Below are 14456 nucleotides of genomic sequence, written 5' to 3' on the forward strand. Positions count from 1 at the left end.
AAATTTAATTTTCTTTTTTTTTCGTCAAAACTAAAACTTTAAAGAGCAAAAATTCAAGTAAAGCATAAATTAAGTGCCAAGGTATAGTGAGTACTTAATGCAGGCACAGTTGTTCCCTGTTGGCATATTGTTGACTTGCCCTCTAGGAACACTGTTCCTTGTTACAGGATGAAGAAAGGGTTCTTACAATATTTCAGATAGTTTACTTATTTCTACAACCTACTGCATTTTTAAGTAGAATTGTAGATATTATTTTGTATTTTAATATTCCCTTTTCATTTCTGTCTCTAGTTTTTCAGAGAAAATATTAGTTTTTTTTTTATTCTTAAATTTCCTCCTAATTGGGCAACAGTATCAACAGAGGGCCCCCTCTGAACGAGCGTGAATGGAACTTTTTGCTGATAACAGAAAAAAAGCTTCTGTTGGCTTCTCTTGTTCCTGCCTTGCTTTATAATGCTCAGCTGGTAGGAGTTATCCTGGTTTTCCGTGGAGTTTAAGAGAAGACTTTCCCTCCCTCCTTTTTTCATAAATGGCTATGAAAGACATAGCTTAGGTATGTAGGTATAATCAGTGTGTGCCTTTTTGGTCCCTTGGGGAGAAATTGTTCATCTCAGTTAATTTTTACAGCACTCACAGTGAGTGCGCAGCGTTTTAGGTGGGCGCCATGGCGAGTGCCACTCAGTGGGCATAAGAGACACATAAAAGCAAAAGGTACATGAAATAATGCTTGAAAGAATACAGAGTAGAGAGCATAGCACTTAAAAGTACACCAAACAGTGCCAACTGAATCCAAAAGCACAGTGGGCGACCTCACTGTCGGCAGGGTGCTGTGTTTGGGGCCTGCTGTTGATGGAGAAGGCAAAAAGAATAAGTGGTACAGTGGGCACAGGCAACGGCTTATTCTACTCAGGTATCATTCTGGATTGCCTTTTCTCACTAACCTCCCTGCCCCCCGCCCCCCGCCCCCATTCCCATGCGGTCCCGTGCCTCTGGTATTCAGTTCATTGGCAAATTATGTCTCAGAAGCACAGCTCAGATTCTCCCTGTTGCTTCAGCTCATCTGGCCCCCTCCCGCCACCCCGGTCTGTGCTGTGGTCATTTCTAGCCCAGATGGTAAGCCATGGTCACCTAACTGGGCTCCCTGCTTCCTGCCGTGCTTCTCCTAAGCCTGGTCTCCTCAAAGCAGGTAAACAGAACTTTTGAAAATAGACATCATGCCCCCAGTTTAAAATTCCTTAGCCAGGCTTCAACAATATGTGAACCATGAACTTCCAGATGTTCAAGCTGGATTCAGAAAAGGCAGAGGAACCAGAGATCAAATTGCCAACATCCACTGGATCAAGAAAAAGCAAGAGAGTTCCAGAAAAACATCTATTTCTGCTTTATTGACTATGCCAAAGCCTTTGACTGTGTGGATCACAATAAACTGTGGAAAATTCTTAAAGAGATGGGAGTACCAGACCACCTGACCTGCCTCTTGAGAAATCTTTGTGCAGATCAGGAAGCAACAGTTAGAACTGGACATGGAACAACAGACTGGTTCCAAATAGGAAAAGGAGTATGTCAAGGCTGTATATTGTCACCCTGCTTATTTAACTTATGTGCAGAGTACATCATGAGAAATGCTGGGCTGGAGGAAGCACAAGCTGGAATCAAGATTGCTGGGAGAAGTATCAATAACCTCATATATGCAGATGACACCACCCTTATGGCAGGAAGTGAAGAGGAACTAAAAAGCCTCTTGATGAAAGTGAAAGATGAGAGTGAAAAAGTTGGCTTAAAGCTTAACATTCAGAAAACTAAGATCATGGCATCTGGTCCCATTCCGTCATAGGAAATAGATGGGGAGACAGTGGAAACAGTGTCAGACTTTTTTGGGGGGCTCCAAAATCACTGCAGGTGGTGACTGCAGCCATGAAATTAAAAGATGCTTACTCCATGGATGGAAAGTTATGACCAACCTAGATAGCATATTAAAAAGTAGAGACATTAATTTGCCAACAGACGTCTGTCTGGTCAAGGCTATGATTTTTCCAGTGGTCGTGTATGGATGTGAGAGTTGGACTGTGAAGAAAGCTGAGCACTGAGAATTGATGCTTTTGAACTGTGGTGTTGGAGAAGACTCTTGAGAGTCCCTTGGACTGCACGGAGATCTAACTGGTCCATCCTAAAGGAGATCAGTCCTGGGTGTTTGTTGGAAGGACTGATGCTGAAGCTGAAACTCCAATACTTTGGCCACCTCATGCGAAGAGTTGACTCATTTGAAAAGACCCTGATGCTGGGAAAGATTGAAGGCAGGAGCAGAGGGGGGTGACAGAGGATGAGGTGGTTGGATGGCATCATTGACTCAATGGACATGGGTGTGGGTGGACTCTGGAAGTTGGTGATGGATGGGGAGGCCTTTCGTGCTGTGGTTCATGGGGTCTCAAAGAGCCGGGCGTGACTGAACTGAACTGAGTGCCCCCCCACCCCCCAACCCCGTGTTCTCAGACTCACATCCACATTGCGGTCCATGCTGTCTCCAGGCCTGGCTTGCATCACTCTCACCCACCATGTGTCTCAACCACCAGTCTCAGCACAAGTATCGCTTCTTCAAAGAAGCAGCACGCCTGGTCTGCTCTCCGCAGTGACCTCCCTCAGTTGGTTTTCTGTCATTTCCCTATTTATTATGATTTTTACTCCTATCTCGTTTTTAAAGATTATTGTTCTAATTATTGTGATTGTTACTAGTTGCAGCAGTAGTTGTTAGCCATCCCCCAGGTGATGTGTGTCCTTCACGAGGTCACAGGCTTACCTGTCTTGTTCACAGGTGTAATCCCAGTGCCAGGCACCTAGCAGGTGCTAAGTACATATTTGTTAAAATGGCAGAGCAAGCTGTGTAAGGAGAAAAATGATGAAATCATGGAGTTTGCATCAGAGCTGGGTACACTACATTCTGACATTGAATGTCAGTGGAAAGTCAGAGATGAGGAAGCCAGAGAGTTCAAGGATGACCTTCCATGATGAACAGTGTTCAGAGTTGATGAGATAAGCAATACAGAGGCCAGAGCACTGTATTTATTGTTGTATTTTCTGAAGCTAATTATTAACAGTTCTGCTCAAGCTAGATTTTAGTAAGGAGAGGCTGGAATCAGGGGCTCTGTGGTAGCAGGTTATTGCACCAGTGCAGAAAGGGTGACAAGGACTTTGATAGGGAGATGCTGTGGAAATATGGGAGAAGAGGTCGATTCAAGACTCCATAGTTTAGAATTTTGTGGTAACAATGCTCCATGCAGTCCAAATATAAAATAATCATGCTTCTTCTAGCATTCCCACTCCTGGGCATATATCCAGAGAAAACTTAATTCAAAAAGATCCATGCACCCCAAAGCTCACTGCAGCACTATTTACAAAAGCCAAGACATGGAAGCACCTAAATGTACACTGACAGAGGAATGGATAAGGAAGATGTGGCACAGATATACAGTGGAATTTCACTCAGTCATTAAGAAGAATGAAATAATGCCATTTGTAACAACATGGATGTACCTAGAGGTTATCACACTAATTGAAGTAAGGCAGAAAGAGAAAGACAGATATCATAGCATGTCACTTACACGTGGAATCTCAAAAAATGATACAAATGAACTTATTTCTAAAACAAACAGATTCATAGACTTAGAAAACTAATGTATTGTTACCAAAAGGGGAAGTTGGGGCATGGAGAAATTACAAGTTTGGGATTAGCAGATGATCAGTACTACATGTAAAATAGGTAAATAACAAGGTCCTACTGTATAGTACAGGCAGCTATATTCAATATCTTGTAATAAACTATAATGGAAAAGAATCTAAAAAAGAATATACATATGTGTAACTGAATCACTTTACTATATACTTGAAACTAAGACAATATTGTAAATTATACTTTAATTTTAAGAAAAATCATGCTTCCTTCATAATATGTGTTAGTTGCTCAGTCATGTCCGACTCTTTTGTGACCCCATGGACTATAGCCCTCCAGGCTCCTCTGCCCATGGATTTCCCAGGCAAGAATACTGGAGTGGGTTGCCATTCCATTCTCCAGGGGATCTTCCCAACTCGGGGATCGAATTTAGGTCTCTGGCGTTGCAGGCAGATTCTTTACCGCCTGAGCCATCTGGGATAACACTAAACTATTAGCCTAAAAAATGACATAAAAAATATGGTATTCTCACGTGAACTGGGTAGAAGTCTTTCTCTCTACCCCTGTTCCCCTTTGGTAAAGCACAGAACTGGCATGATGATGTCTGGGTGGGCTGAGGTGACAAGGAGAATTGAGATTGGATATTTCCAGCGCTACTGGTTTAACAAATGAGATAATGAGTATGAAAAATGCCCAGTGTATTAGTGAAACTATTCATCCAAATAATTTATTGTAAAAAATAGTAGTGATACTTACTTTTTGGGTCTCTACCTAACATTCTTTTTTCCTGCCAAATTGCCATCTGAAAAGAAAATGACCTGAAACAATTTTCTTATGATGCTACGTTTGCTTAATATTGTTCTTTTTCTTTCTTTCTTTCTCTCTTTTCTTTCTTTTTACTTAAGCACTTGCACAAGACGAAGAGAACAGTGACAAACAGGTGACCGTGACGGAGGCTGAAGGTGCTGCGGATCCTCAGGTGTGACTCGCTCTGGGAGGCCCCTCCCCACGCCCTTCTTCTGCGCTGAGAGTGGTGAGAGAGCGCAGGTGTAGGCAGGTGGCCCAGGTCTCCCCTTCTGTGTTCTGTGAAACCATGGGAATGGAGCACGTATTTTTGATTAGGAGGTATTCTACAAGAAAGGCCTGGAATTACTCATTATCTTTATAATTTGATTCAGGGGAGAAGGACAGGTATGGAGACAGCCCCCACTTCCCAGAGGAAGCAAGCCAAGTAAGTGAAGAACCAGGGGAGACCACCCTGGGGCCATCCGCCCCCTGGAGATGGCAGAGGAGAGTCAGCCCGGGACAGAGCCCAACAGATCCGTGTGGTGCCTCCCCTGGCAGAGTTTCTGTACCCACCCCCAGCATTTACCTCGTGGCGCAGACATACTTTTAGTAGCAGCTGACCTCCAAATAGTATGGCAGCATAAAAACTTTGGACACCCTACTGCTGTAAACTTTATGTAAATGCAGAGCGTTGGAAGTTTCTTTGTGGGGACAGCAGGGAGAGAAACAGAACAGATGGCATAAGGACTTTATTTTGCAAAGTCCCCAGCAATTCACCTCCGCTCCTCGGAATTCCACTGCCTTGACACCCATCTATAGCGTTATGTGATGTGGCTAAATACCTAGTTGCATTAACGCAGTTTCTTAACCCTTTTGAGGGTTAGATGACTCATCTCTAAACCTACCTGATAGGGAAGTTGTGAGGATTAAAAAGAGAAATGTGTTGAATAAGAAAGCCAAGGGATTTTATTATACACAAGAAGGAGAAAAGAGTGGGTTCAGGGGAGTCCACTATTTGGAAATCATGTTGTGTACAGAGCGGTGGGGTTGACTGATCTACCCAGGGAGAAGGGTCGGACAGACTCTACACTCAGGGTGAAAGGAGGAGGAAAACGAAAACAGACAAGCCCATCTGAGCCCTCACTAAGTGGGGGGTGTTGCTGGGTTCTCCTCACTAGACCTGCAGAGGAGATGCCCTCTCAGGGTTGTGATGATGGTATCCTGGTATCAAGTAGGTCCAAACTCATCAAAATGGATACATTAAATGTGTGCAACTTGTTGTATATCAAGTATACCTCAGTAGGCCTGGTGAAGAAAAGATGCTTGGTTTGGTTGACCCCTCGCACTCCACCTTTAAAGTTGTAAATCTGTGGATTCAGGTCAGAATAATCACATTAACTTTGTTAGGCAGGATTGCATAGGTTTTCATGGCCTAATAAGTTCATATAAAGACTTGTTTGGAATTGTTTTGCTGTGGTCATACTCAGAATGCTGCAATCCACAGGCTTACGCTGCAGTTACTTTTCAGGCTTCCAAGTAAACCTAGGCAGGGATTGCTTTCTCAAAGGTTTCTTAAAGCATTAAGTTATTAGTGGGACATTTTATTTATTATTTAGTTTCTCAATGTAAACTTCTAGGTTTAATTTATTTCGGACTTATTCTGTGGGCAAAGGTGTGTGTTAATGTAGTTCTATTCCTTTGTATCTCAAATTGATACGCAGAGCTTGCTCTACAAAATTTTGAGATTTTTCGTAAGCAGTGGTGACATCTCTGACTTGAAACTGGTGAATCCATAATTAGATCAGGAACAGATTCTTTTTAAGTTGGGGAGTCATGAGTTAATTCAGTGGGGTGCCTGACTGTGAGTGTTAGAGGCCTGGACAGCTGTCATCTCCACTGACTTTTCTGAGGAGGTCTGATTCGCTCTTACAATGAGAGGGGCCGCTTTTAATGGCTTAATCCTGCAGGTCCATCTATTCAAATGCACTGAGTGGACTCACCAGGGGTTCAGGTTGTATACGGCAAGCTTAAAGAAAACATCCAGAGTTTCTCCATCACATATCTAGACAGATTTAGAAATAAATGTATGTGTGTGCTCATGGGTATAAATGTGTGCACTTTCCACAAAAATTTATTCATTTGATACTTGTGTGTGTGTGTGTGTGTGTGTGTGTGTGTGTGTGTGTGAAAATTAATCAAGCACCTTTATGCCAGGCTTTTATGGTATTTCATATTATGGCAGTCTTCACTTCAGAGCATGTTATCAACCAGTTAAATGCAAACTGGTTTCTCATTCCTTCCCTGTATGTGATGAAATATGTCACTACAGGAAAAACTTCCTGTGGCTGTTGAAAACTTGAGGTGTACAAAGGGTTAAGCCAGCTACTAACTCTGGAGAGACTGGGCCTTGTGCAAAGGTTTCTCTACCAGAAAATGAGTTCTCTCCTCTTATGCTGGTTTTCTGCTGGAGAAACTTCCTGTTTCCATGCAGTGATGTGTATGCACAGTGAAGGAAGCATGCAGCCTGGTTTACATCCCACCCCTTTTTCCTCATAGTTGGTGCCTGTAGGCAAGTTCTGTAGTGTCTCTAAACTTGCATGTTCCTTTAGGGTGGGATCCTTTGTCACCAAAGTGTCCAAAGTATCCCCACTATGCTAGGCAGTGACTAGCATGCTTGGTTTTCATCTTTGTAAAGTGGAGATGTTACGAAGCTGAAATGAAGCAACATAACAAAAGCCTGACATTCTGGCACAGAAAAGAGTTGAATGTCAGGCCACACCCATGAGGTTAAGAGCTGCTGCCTCCTGGGCCAGGCTGCCAGGGCTCTGGGCTGGGCTCTGATCCAGCACCTCGGGCAAGTTACTCTGCTCCCTGGTGTCCCATGATGCTTTTCTTTAGAGTATCGAGAGTTAACACTTAGATAACACTTCAAATGCACTCTCCTAAGCTCTTTGTTTTTATTCCTGTATTTTAAAACCTCACAACAAACCCTATGAGGCTGATAATATAATTACCACCACTTTACAGATGAACTGCTGATGCCGAAAGCTCAAGCTTCTCTCTACACCGGTGTACAGCTGAATCGCATCTCAGAGACAGAATTTTGGATGAAGTAGAAAAGGATAGCCTTTTTACTTTGCCAGACAAAAGGGGACACAGCAGGCTCCTGCCTTGAAAAGCTGTGTGTGTACCCTCGCCCCTCCTCAGAAAGCTTTGATGAAGAGGTTTATAACAATACTTCCCAAGGGTGAGTTTGCTGACAAGATGAGGGGGTGTGTGCTCTGCTTAGTCACTCAGTCATGTCTGACTTTGCAACCTCATGACTGTAGCCTGTCAGGCTCTTCTGTCCATCGGGATTCTCCAGGCAAAAATACTGGAGTGAGTTGCCATGCCCTCCTCCAGGAGATCTTTCCAAGTCAGGGATCGAACCCAGGTCTCCCACATTGTAGGTGGATTCTTTAGCATCTGAGCCACCAAGGAATCCCAAGAATGTTGGAATGGGCAGCCCATCTCTCATCCAGGGGAACTTCCTGAGCCAGGAATTGAATCAGGCCTCCTGCATTGCAGGTGGATTCTTTACGAGCTGAGCCATTGGAAGTGTGTGCTTCAGTTCAGTTCAGTCGCTCAGTCGTGTCTGACTCGTTGCGACACCATGAATCACAATACGCCAGCCTCCCCGTCCAACACCAACTCCCGGAGTTGACTCAACTCGTGCCCATCGAGTCGGTGATGCCATCCAGCCATCTCATCCTCTGTCGTCCCCTTCTCCTCCTGCCCCCAATCCCTCCCAGCATCAGGGTCTTTTCCAATGAGTCAACTCTTCGCACAAGGTGGCCATAGCATTGGAGTTTCAGCTTCAGCATCAGTCCTTCCAATGAACACCCAGGACTGATCTCCTTTAGGATGGACCAGTTGGATCTCCTTGCAGTCCAAGGGACTCTCAAGAGTCTTCTCCAACACCACAGTTCAAAAGCATCAATTCTCAGTGCTCAGCTTTCTTCACAGTCCAACTCTCACATCCATACATGACCACTGGAAAAACCATAGCCTTGATTAGACGGACCTTTGTTGGCAAAGTAATGTCTCTGCTTTTTAATATGCTATCGTATTAAGCTTCATCAGAAGAGATAGTTATGTAATATAATAGAGGAAAAAAAGTGTTTGAGGGAAGTAAGAGTCATAAATTCCATGTAGCTCTGGTTTCTGCCGCCTTCTGTGTTCTGGACACAATTTGGCACAACACAGTATCACACACTCTTGGTAGAGGATGGTGTGGTCTAGTAACACAGGTGATCCCACAAGGGAGGAGGACTGGAGGAATGAATCTCCCTGAACTTGGACTGTGAGGGACCAAAAGTCACTGGATGCTTTCCCAGGCACTGATGATGCCCCAGCATGGTGTTGAGGCCTATCCTTGTGATGCCCGGGGCATTAGTAAACCTGCCTTTACCATCACACTTTCTATCACATTTACTTTTCACTGTGACTGCTTCTTGATTCTTTCCCCAGTTATCAAAGGGTGCATTTTCCTAGTCCATCTAGTAAAATATTTGTTATCATTTTCTTTCTCTGAAGAAATTTGAGAAAATGAATAATAAAAATGAAATTATTATTTATTAATATTTTAATTTATAATGAATTAACTTTTGAATTTTCCTGAAAAGAATTCTTACTGTTTTCTCAATTGGAAATAGGTACATGCCATTTAATAATGTAATATAGCATCTCAGTCAATCAGTGTTTTATTCTGTCATTTGGGCTTTCTGTTTAAAGTAGCAAAAAAATTTTTTTCATGAATTTCTAGTCAAGATTTAATTTTTGAAGAAATGAAGCTATTATATAGTAATCAATTCTAATTTACCAACATACCCTGAATTTATATTGAAAAGCATTGTTATTACAAAAGTGTTTTCATGAAAGGTATTCTTTTTCATCCTGGTTTTCCTTCCCCTTCAATAACAATTTTGGCATGATGCTTTTTCTAAGTGTTATAGAAAAGCTGATTTTTAAGGTTATGATAATGCAGAAAATGCTTCCATATATAGAACTGTGCTCTTTCACCTTATGTCATAAAGGTTGTTCATTTATCATCCTTGTAGCTTTTCCTAGGGAATTCTGTCCACATTTCATTTTATCCCTGAAAGAATGGACCAAACATTTTTATGACTCCATTTATAAAGGAAACAGACTTTTCATTTACATTCATAACATTTCTCTTCTCAAATACTGAAAATCATATGAATAACTTTAATTATGCATTACAGAGGTTTTTTTTTCCCAAAGCAGACCTTGAAATAAGGCTCTTAAATAACTCTTCTGTTACACATTAATCTTTTATTTTTTTCTGGTCTAGATTATTAGGTAAACAGTTTATAATTAATTTCACATAGATAAATTAAGTAGTCCTGGCATGTGAAAGTCTAGATCAAGGGCTGTTAGTTATCTTGCTTCTCTTGCCATAACAAAGCTCTCAAAATATTTTAATAAATTCATGGCTTTTTTGAATTAAATCGCTAAATTACAGAACTGTGAAAGGAACCCCCTGGAGAACATCTGGTTGAGCATGGTATTTCCAAAGAGGACTGTCTTATAAAACTATCTAGGATATACAGGCATCTCTCCAGGCTTAAAGTTCTCTAGGGAGTAAAGAAGCTTTCATAACCCTCCTTGAAAGCCTTCTTTGATAGTTATATATGAGTGCTATCGAACTGATTATCATGTGAAATGCATCCAGAAATTATGCAAGAGACCAGAAAATCTAGATCACAATATTCCTTTTAAAATTATAAGATGATTTAATTATAAACATGAAAAAATTAAGTCCATCTGAAAACCCATTTTTTAAAGTAATAGCATTTTGTGTTTAAAATACATAATTAGAAAAAATAAATAAAAAATAAAATACGTAATTTGTAAACCCAAGTATCTGGTACTGATAAAAATGTATTTCCTCAAGAAAGAAATGTCTCTAGGATCCTAAGCAAGAAGCTCATGTACATACAGAAGCCAAAGAAATAGTCTAGGTCTCTTAAATTTCCTCTCCTCAGTCCTATCGTTTTGTTGCTGATGACATTATCAGTTATATTCTAAGGATACGTGTGGAACCCACAGACAGGAGTAAAGACTCTGTCCAAACTGGCATCTGTGGAAGCTTGGCCCCGGTGTTTGGAGCCGGTCATGGTGAGAAGAGGGAGCAGGCTCGTTCTCACCTGGCAGGTCGGTAGCTCGAGGAGCTCTCCTCCCATGTACCAGCCCAGCCTGGCCCATCCCACTCGTGCCCTCTGTTGCCCCAGGCTGCCACCCCAGGGAGCAGGCAGAGATGGGGACCAGTCCATCACACTGCTGAGTCAGCAGCCGTGCAGCAGGTCCAGAGCTTACAGGGTCATTAACACCCTCTCTCTAGCAAGACAGTGTATTACATACTGGGAGAATGACACGGATGGAGAGAGAAGAAGTCCTAGATGGTCAGCATAAATGGACTTTCTGGATAACAGAGATACAGTCCTTTAAGTATCAAAACATTTAAAGAATGTTGATCATTTTTGTCTAGATATTTCCCAGAATAATTTCCTTGCCTTCTTAGTTTTAAAGGAAGATCCTTAATTCCACTGGTCCTCTTTTTACTCTGTGGCAGTGATTAAAAGAGCATCTTCAAGATTGGCCCATTTGTTTAGCATTAGCTCAGGTTATGGACTCCATTAAAATCCTGGTAAAGCAGTATGTCCTAAGGAGGATGGCTAGAATGGTAAAAGGATCTAAAAATAAAATCAAGTGGGTCCTTACTAATGCTTAGCAGTCTGATTCTATTCTTGTTGTCCAGTTTCCTATTCTCTCAGGTCAGAAGTTGAGAAACCAGAGTCTCCTGCCTGTTTTGTAAATAAAGTGTTATTGGAACACAGCTGTGCTCATTCACTTACGTACTATCCATTGCTCATTTGTGTTAAATTGCACGGTGGCTCAGACAGTAAAGAATCTGCCTTCTGATGCAAGAGACCCAAGTTCAATCCCTGGGTAAGGAAGATCCCTTAGAGAAGGGAATGGCATCCCTCTCCAGTATTCTTTCTTGCCTGGAGAATCCCATGGACAGAGGAGCCTAGTGGACTACAGTCTGTGGAGTTGCAAAGAGTTGGACAAAACTGAGCAACTAACACTTTCACTCTCACTTTGGGTCCTTGCACCAGAACCACACAGCTCACTGAGCCTAGAATATTTACACTCTGGCCCTTTACAGAAAAAGGTTTGCTAACCCTTGGAACTGAAATGACTGTTACATGCTCTCTTTTGTTATGCTTCCAGCATCTTCTCAGAGTCCTTACTCTCAGCTAATTACCTGAATTGTTGTTTCTGAAATAGAGGTCTTCAAAAAAGAATTTCCATGTTCTTGTCACCAGATATGCCAGCCTACCTGCACATTCACCTGCTGTAGCCTCCCCTCCTGTTACAGTGAGGGGAGTATTCACATGCGTGTTTCTGAGAGTAGATCTTTATGCTCTCTTTCCTACTCAAGCACGTTTCCTAAAAATGCCATCTCTCTGGCCCATGCCATCAAATTTCTCTCTACACGGGATGATTTCTAATAAAGATAAATGTGCTGGAATATCCCTCACCATAAACGAGCAACCAGAGCTCCCTGCAGCGTCACTTTTTAACTAGTGCCCCATTCTTGAAATAAAACTCCTTAAAAGAGTTGGCTCTCATTCTCTGTGAAGCCCATGTGAATAAAACTTGTCACCCCCAACACTGTTTTTCCTCCAAAAAATAGTTAAAGTCACCAATTACTTTTGTTAAATTCAGTGTCAGCGGTTTGATCTCCTCTTATTTGATGTTTCAACTACACTGGATGCAGCTTTTCATCCTTGAAAACACCATCTTCACTACTCACCAGGTTCTCCTCCTAGAGCCCTCCTCATTCTCCTTTCCAGATTAGTCATCTTTGTTGTTTAGTTGCTAAGTCGTGTCCAACTCTTTGTAACCCCATGGACTGTAGCCCACCAAGCTTCTCTGTCTATGGGATTCTGCAGGCAAGAATACTGCAGTGGGTTGCCGTTTTCTTCTCAGGGAATCTTTCTGGGATCAGAATTGAGTCTCCAGATTCTTTACCACTGATCCACCAGGGAGGGAGGCCTCACTCTTCATCTTCCCAGTATCTAAACATTAGACTCAGTTCATGGATTTCTTCTCTTTTTTGTTTGCATCACCCCATTGGTAATCTTAGTCCTTCCTCTGGCTTAAATACCGTCTACCCTATGATGACTCCCTTCCCCAGCTTAGTCTTCTCTGGATCTCCTGACAGCCAGCCTGGCAGCTCCGCATGGGTGTCTTAATAGGCATGTCCCATACCAGACTGCCCCCCAAAGTCTCCCAATCTCAGGAGCTGACAGCCCCTACCCTTCTAGTCACTCAGGCCAAATATCATGGAGACAACCATTTCTGCTGGTCCTACCTTTGAAATAGATCCAGAATCTAACCACTTTCGACCATCTCTGCTGCTGCCATTTCTTCTTCCAAACCATTTCTTGTCTGAAGACCAATCTTAATTGGCTTTGTAGCTTCAACTGCTCTTCCCCACTTAACAGTGTTTCCTCAACCTAGAAGATGGAATGATCCTGTTAAAAGATAAGTTGAATCATTCCAGTCCTATGTTCAAAACATGTCAAAGTCTTCTTCCATCTTGTTCAGAAAAAGAATGTAAACCTCTTGCACGTCCTGTGCCGAAGCTACACGTCCTGGTCCAGCATCTCCTCTCTGAACTGTCCCATAGGTCTCCCGTTACCAGCTCCGCTGCAGCCCTACTGTGCTCTTCCCTCATCCCGGAACACGCTGAACACTCCCAGACCTCGGGGCCACTGAGCTTCTGTTCCTCTGCCGGGAACATTCTTCACTCCCCTTTGGTCTCCTCTCAGATGTCAACCAACGAACCCTTCTCTGTCTCTTACCCTCCTTTCTTTTCCTTCTTATCACATACCACCATCTGATTTTTCATATCTGTATGTTAATGTAATCCACATCTCCTATTTAATGTAAGCTACATGACATGTGACTTGGTCTTTATTGTTATTCACCACTGTATTCTTAGAACCTGTAATAGATCTTGGTGCATGGTGGTTCCAATAAAATGAGTTGAGTGAGTGTTGAGTGACTGAATGAATGAATAAAATAGTAAGCTAGGGGAATATACATGAGGAATGCAAAAAGGAGGACATCATAGGAATTGGTATTTAAATATTTAGAAGATCGTCATATTGGATAAAAAGTAGACACACTTTCAGTTGCTTTAAAGGGCAGTGCTAGTACTCATGGATTGAAGTTTAGTGGTTTCAGAATTTTGTCTAGCGTGACAAGGGGCTTTCCAGTACTTCTGGTTCTCCAGCACTGCACAGCCTGTCTTAAGATAAACTGAGATCCTTGTCTAAGGAAACCCTGGAGACAAACTGGAAGACCACTTGTGAAGCATGCGGTAAAAATAAATCCCTGACTTTGGTGGAGAAATTCCACTTGCCATTCCAGGGGAATCTGACTTGGGCCACTTCTGATTTTTTTTTGTTTGTTTCCTTCCTTCCTATTTGTTGGAGAAAATGCTAGATAAGGAGCTGTCCTTGCCCTTAGGAGTAACTACTTAGTCACTGCTTTGCATGGACGGTTCCATTTTTCTGATGCCCACTCAAAAAAATGTGTGTCTTCAGTACAGACTATTAAGACCCTAAGGTTGTGATCACTTGCTACCCCTTTCTCTGTATTTGGTCACATTGCTGGGTCCATTCAAATCCTGTAGATTGTAAAGGGTAAAACGAGGATTTGATAATGTTGGCCATTCCTGCCAGGAGTAACTTCAGATTTCTTTTTAGGTCATTTCCTCATATATCAGTATGAACCATTTTTGAAAGAATTTGAGTAGAAACTGTTCAGAGTGTGTGTTAACAATGAACATTTTTTTTCTTATCAAAATCCTAGATTCTTTTTCATATTATCATCATTACTTGGTACTTGGGTGTAATGAAAAATATGG

The 14456-nt window shown here is 42.2% G+C and overlaps 1 protein-coding gene across 2 annotated transcripts in view; it reads left to right on the forward strand.

Moving 5' to 3' along the window:
- RAPGEF5 (Rap guanine nucleotide exchange factor 5) overlaps positions 1-14456 on the forward strand; it is a 192619-nt gene that overhangs the window by 77888 nt on the left and 100275 nt on the right. For both annotated transcript variants that reach the window (XM_070470214.1, XM_070470219.1), the window contains exon 7: positions 4570-4643. In XM_070470214.1, the coding sequence (XP_070326315.1) occupies positions 4570-4643 (74 nt within the window). The remainder of the gene's footprint in view (positions 1-4569; positions 4644-14456) is intronic.

The sequence above is a fragment of the Odocoileus virginianus genome, chromosome 1 (genome assembly GCF_023699985.2).
Source record: "Odocoileus virginianus isolate 20LAN1187 ecotype Illinois chromosome 1, Ovbor_1.2, whole genome shotgun sequence".
Classification (NCBI taxonomy): Eukaryota; Metazoa; Chordata; class Mammalia; order Artiodactyla; family Cervidae; genus Odocoileus; species Odocoileus virginianus.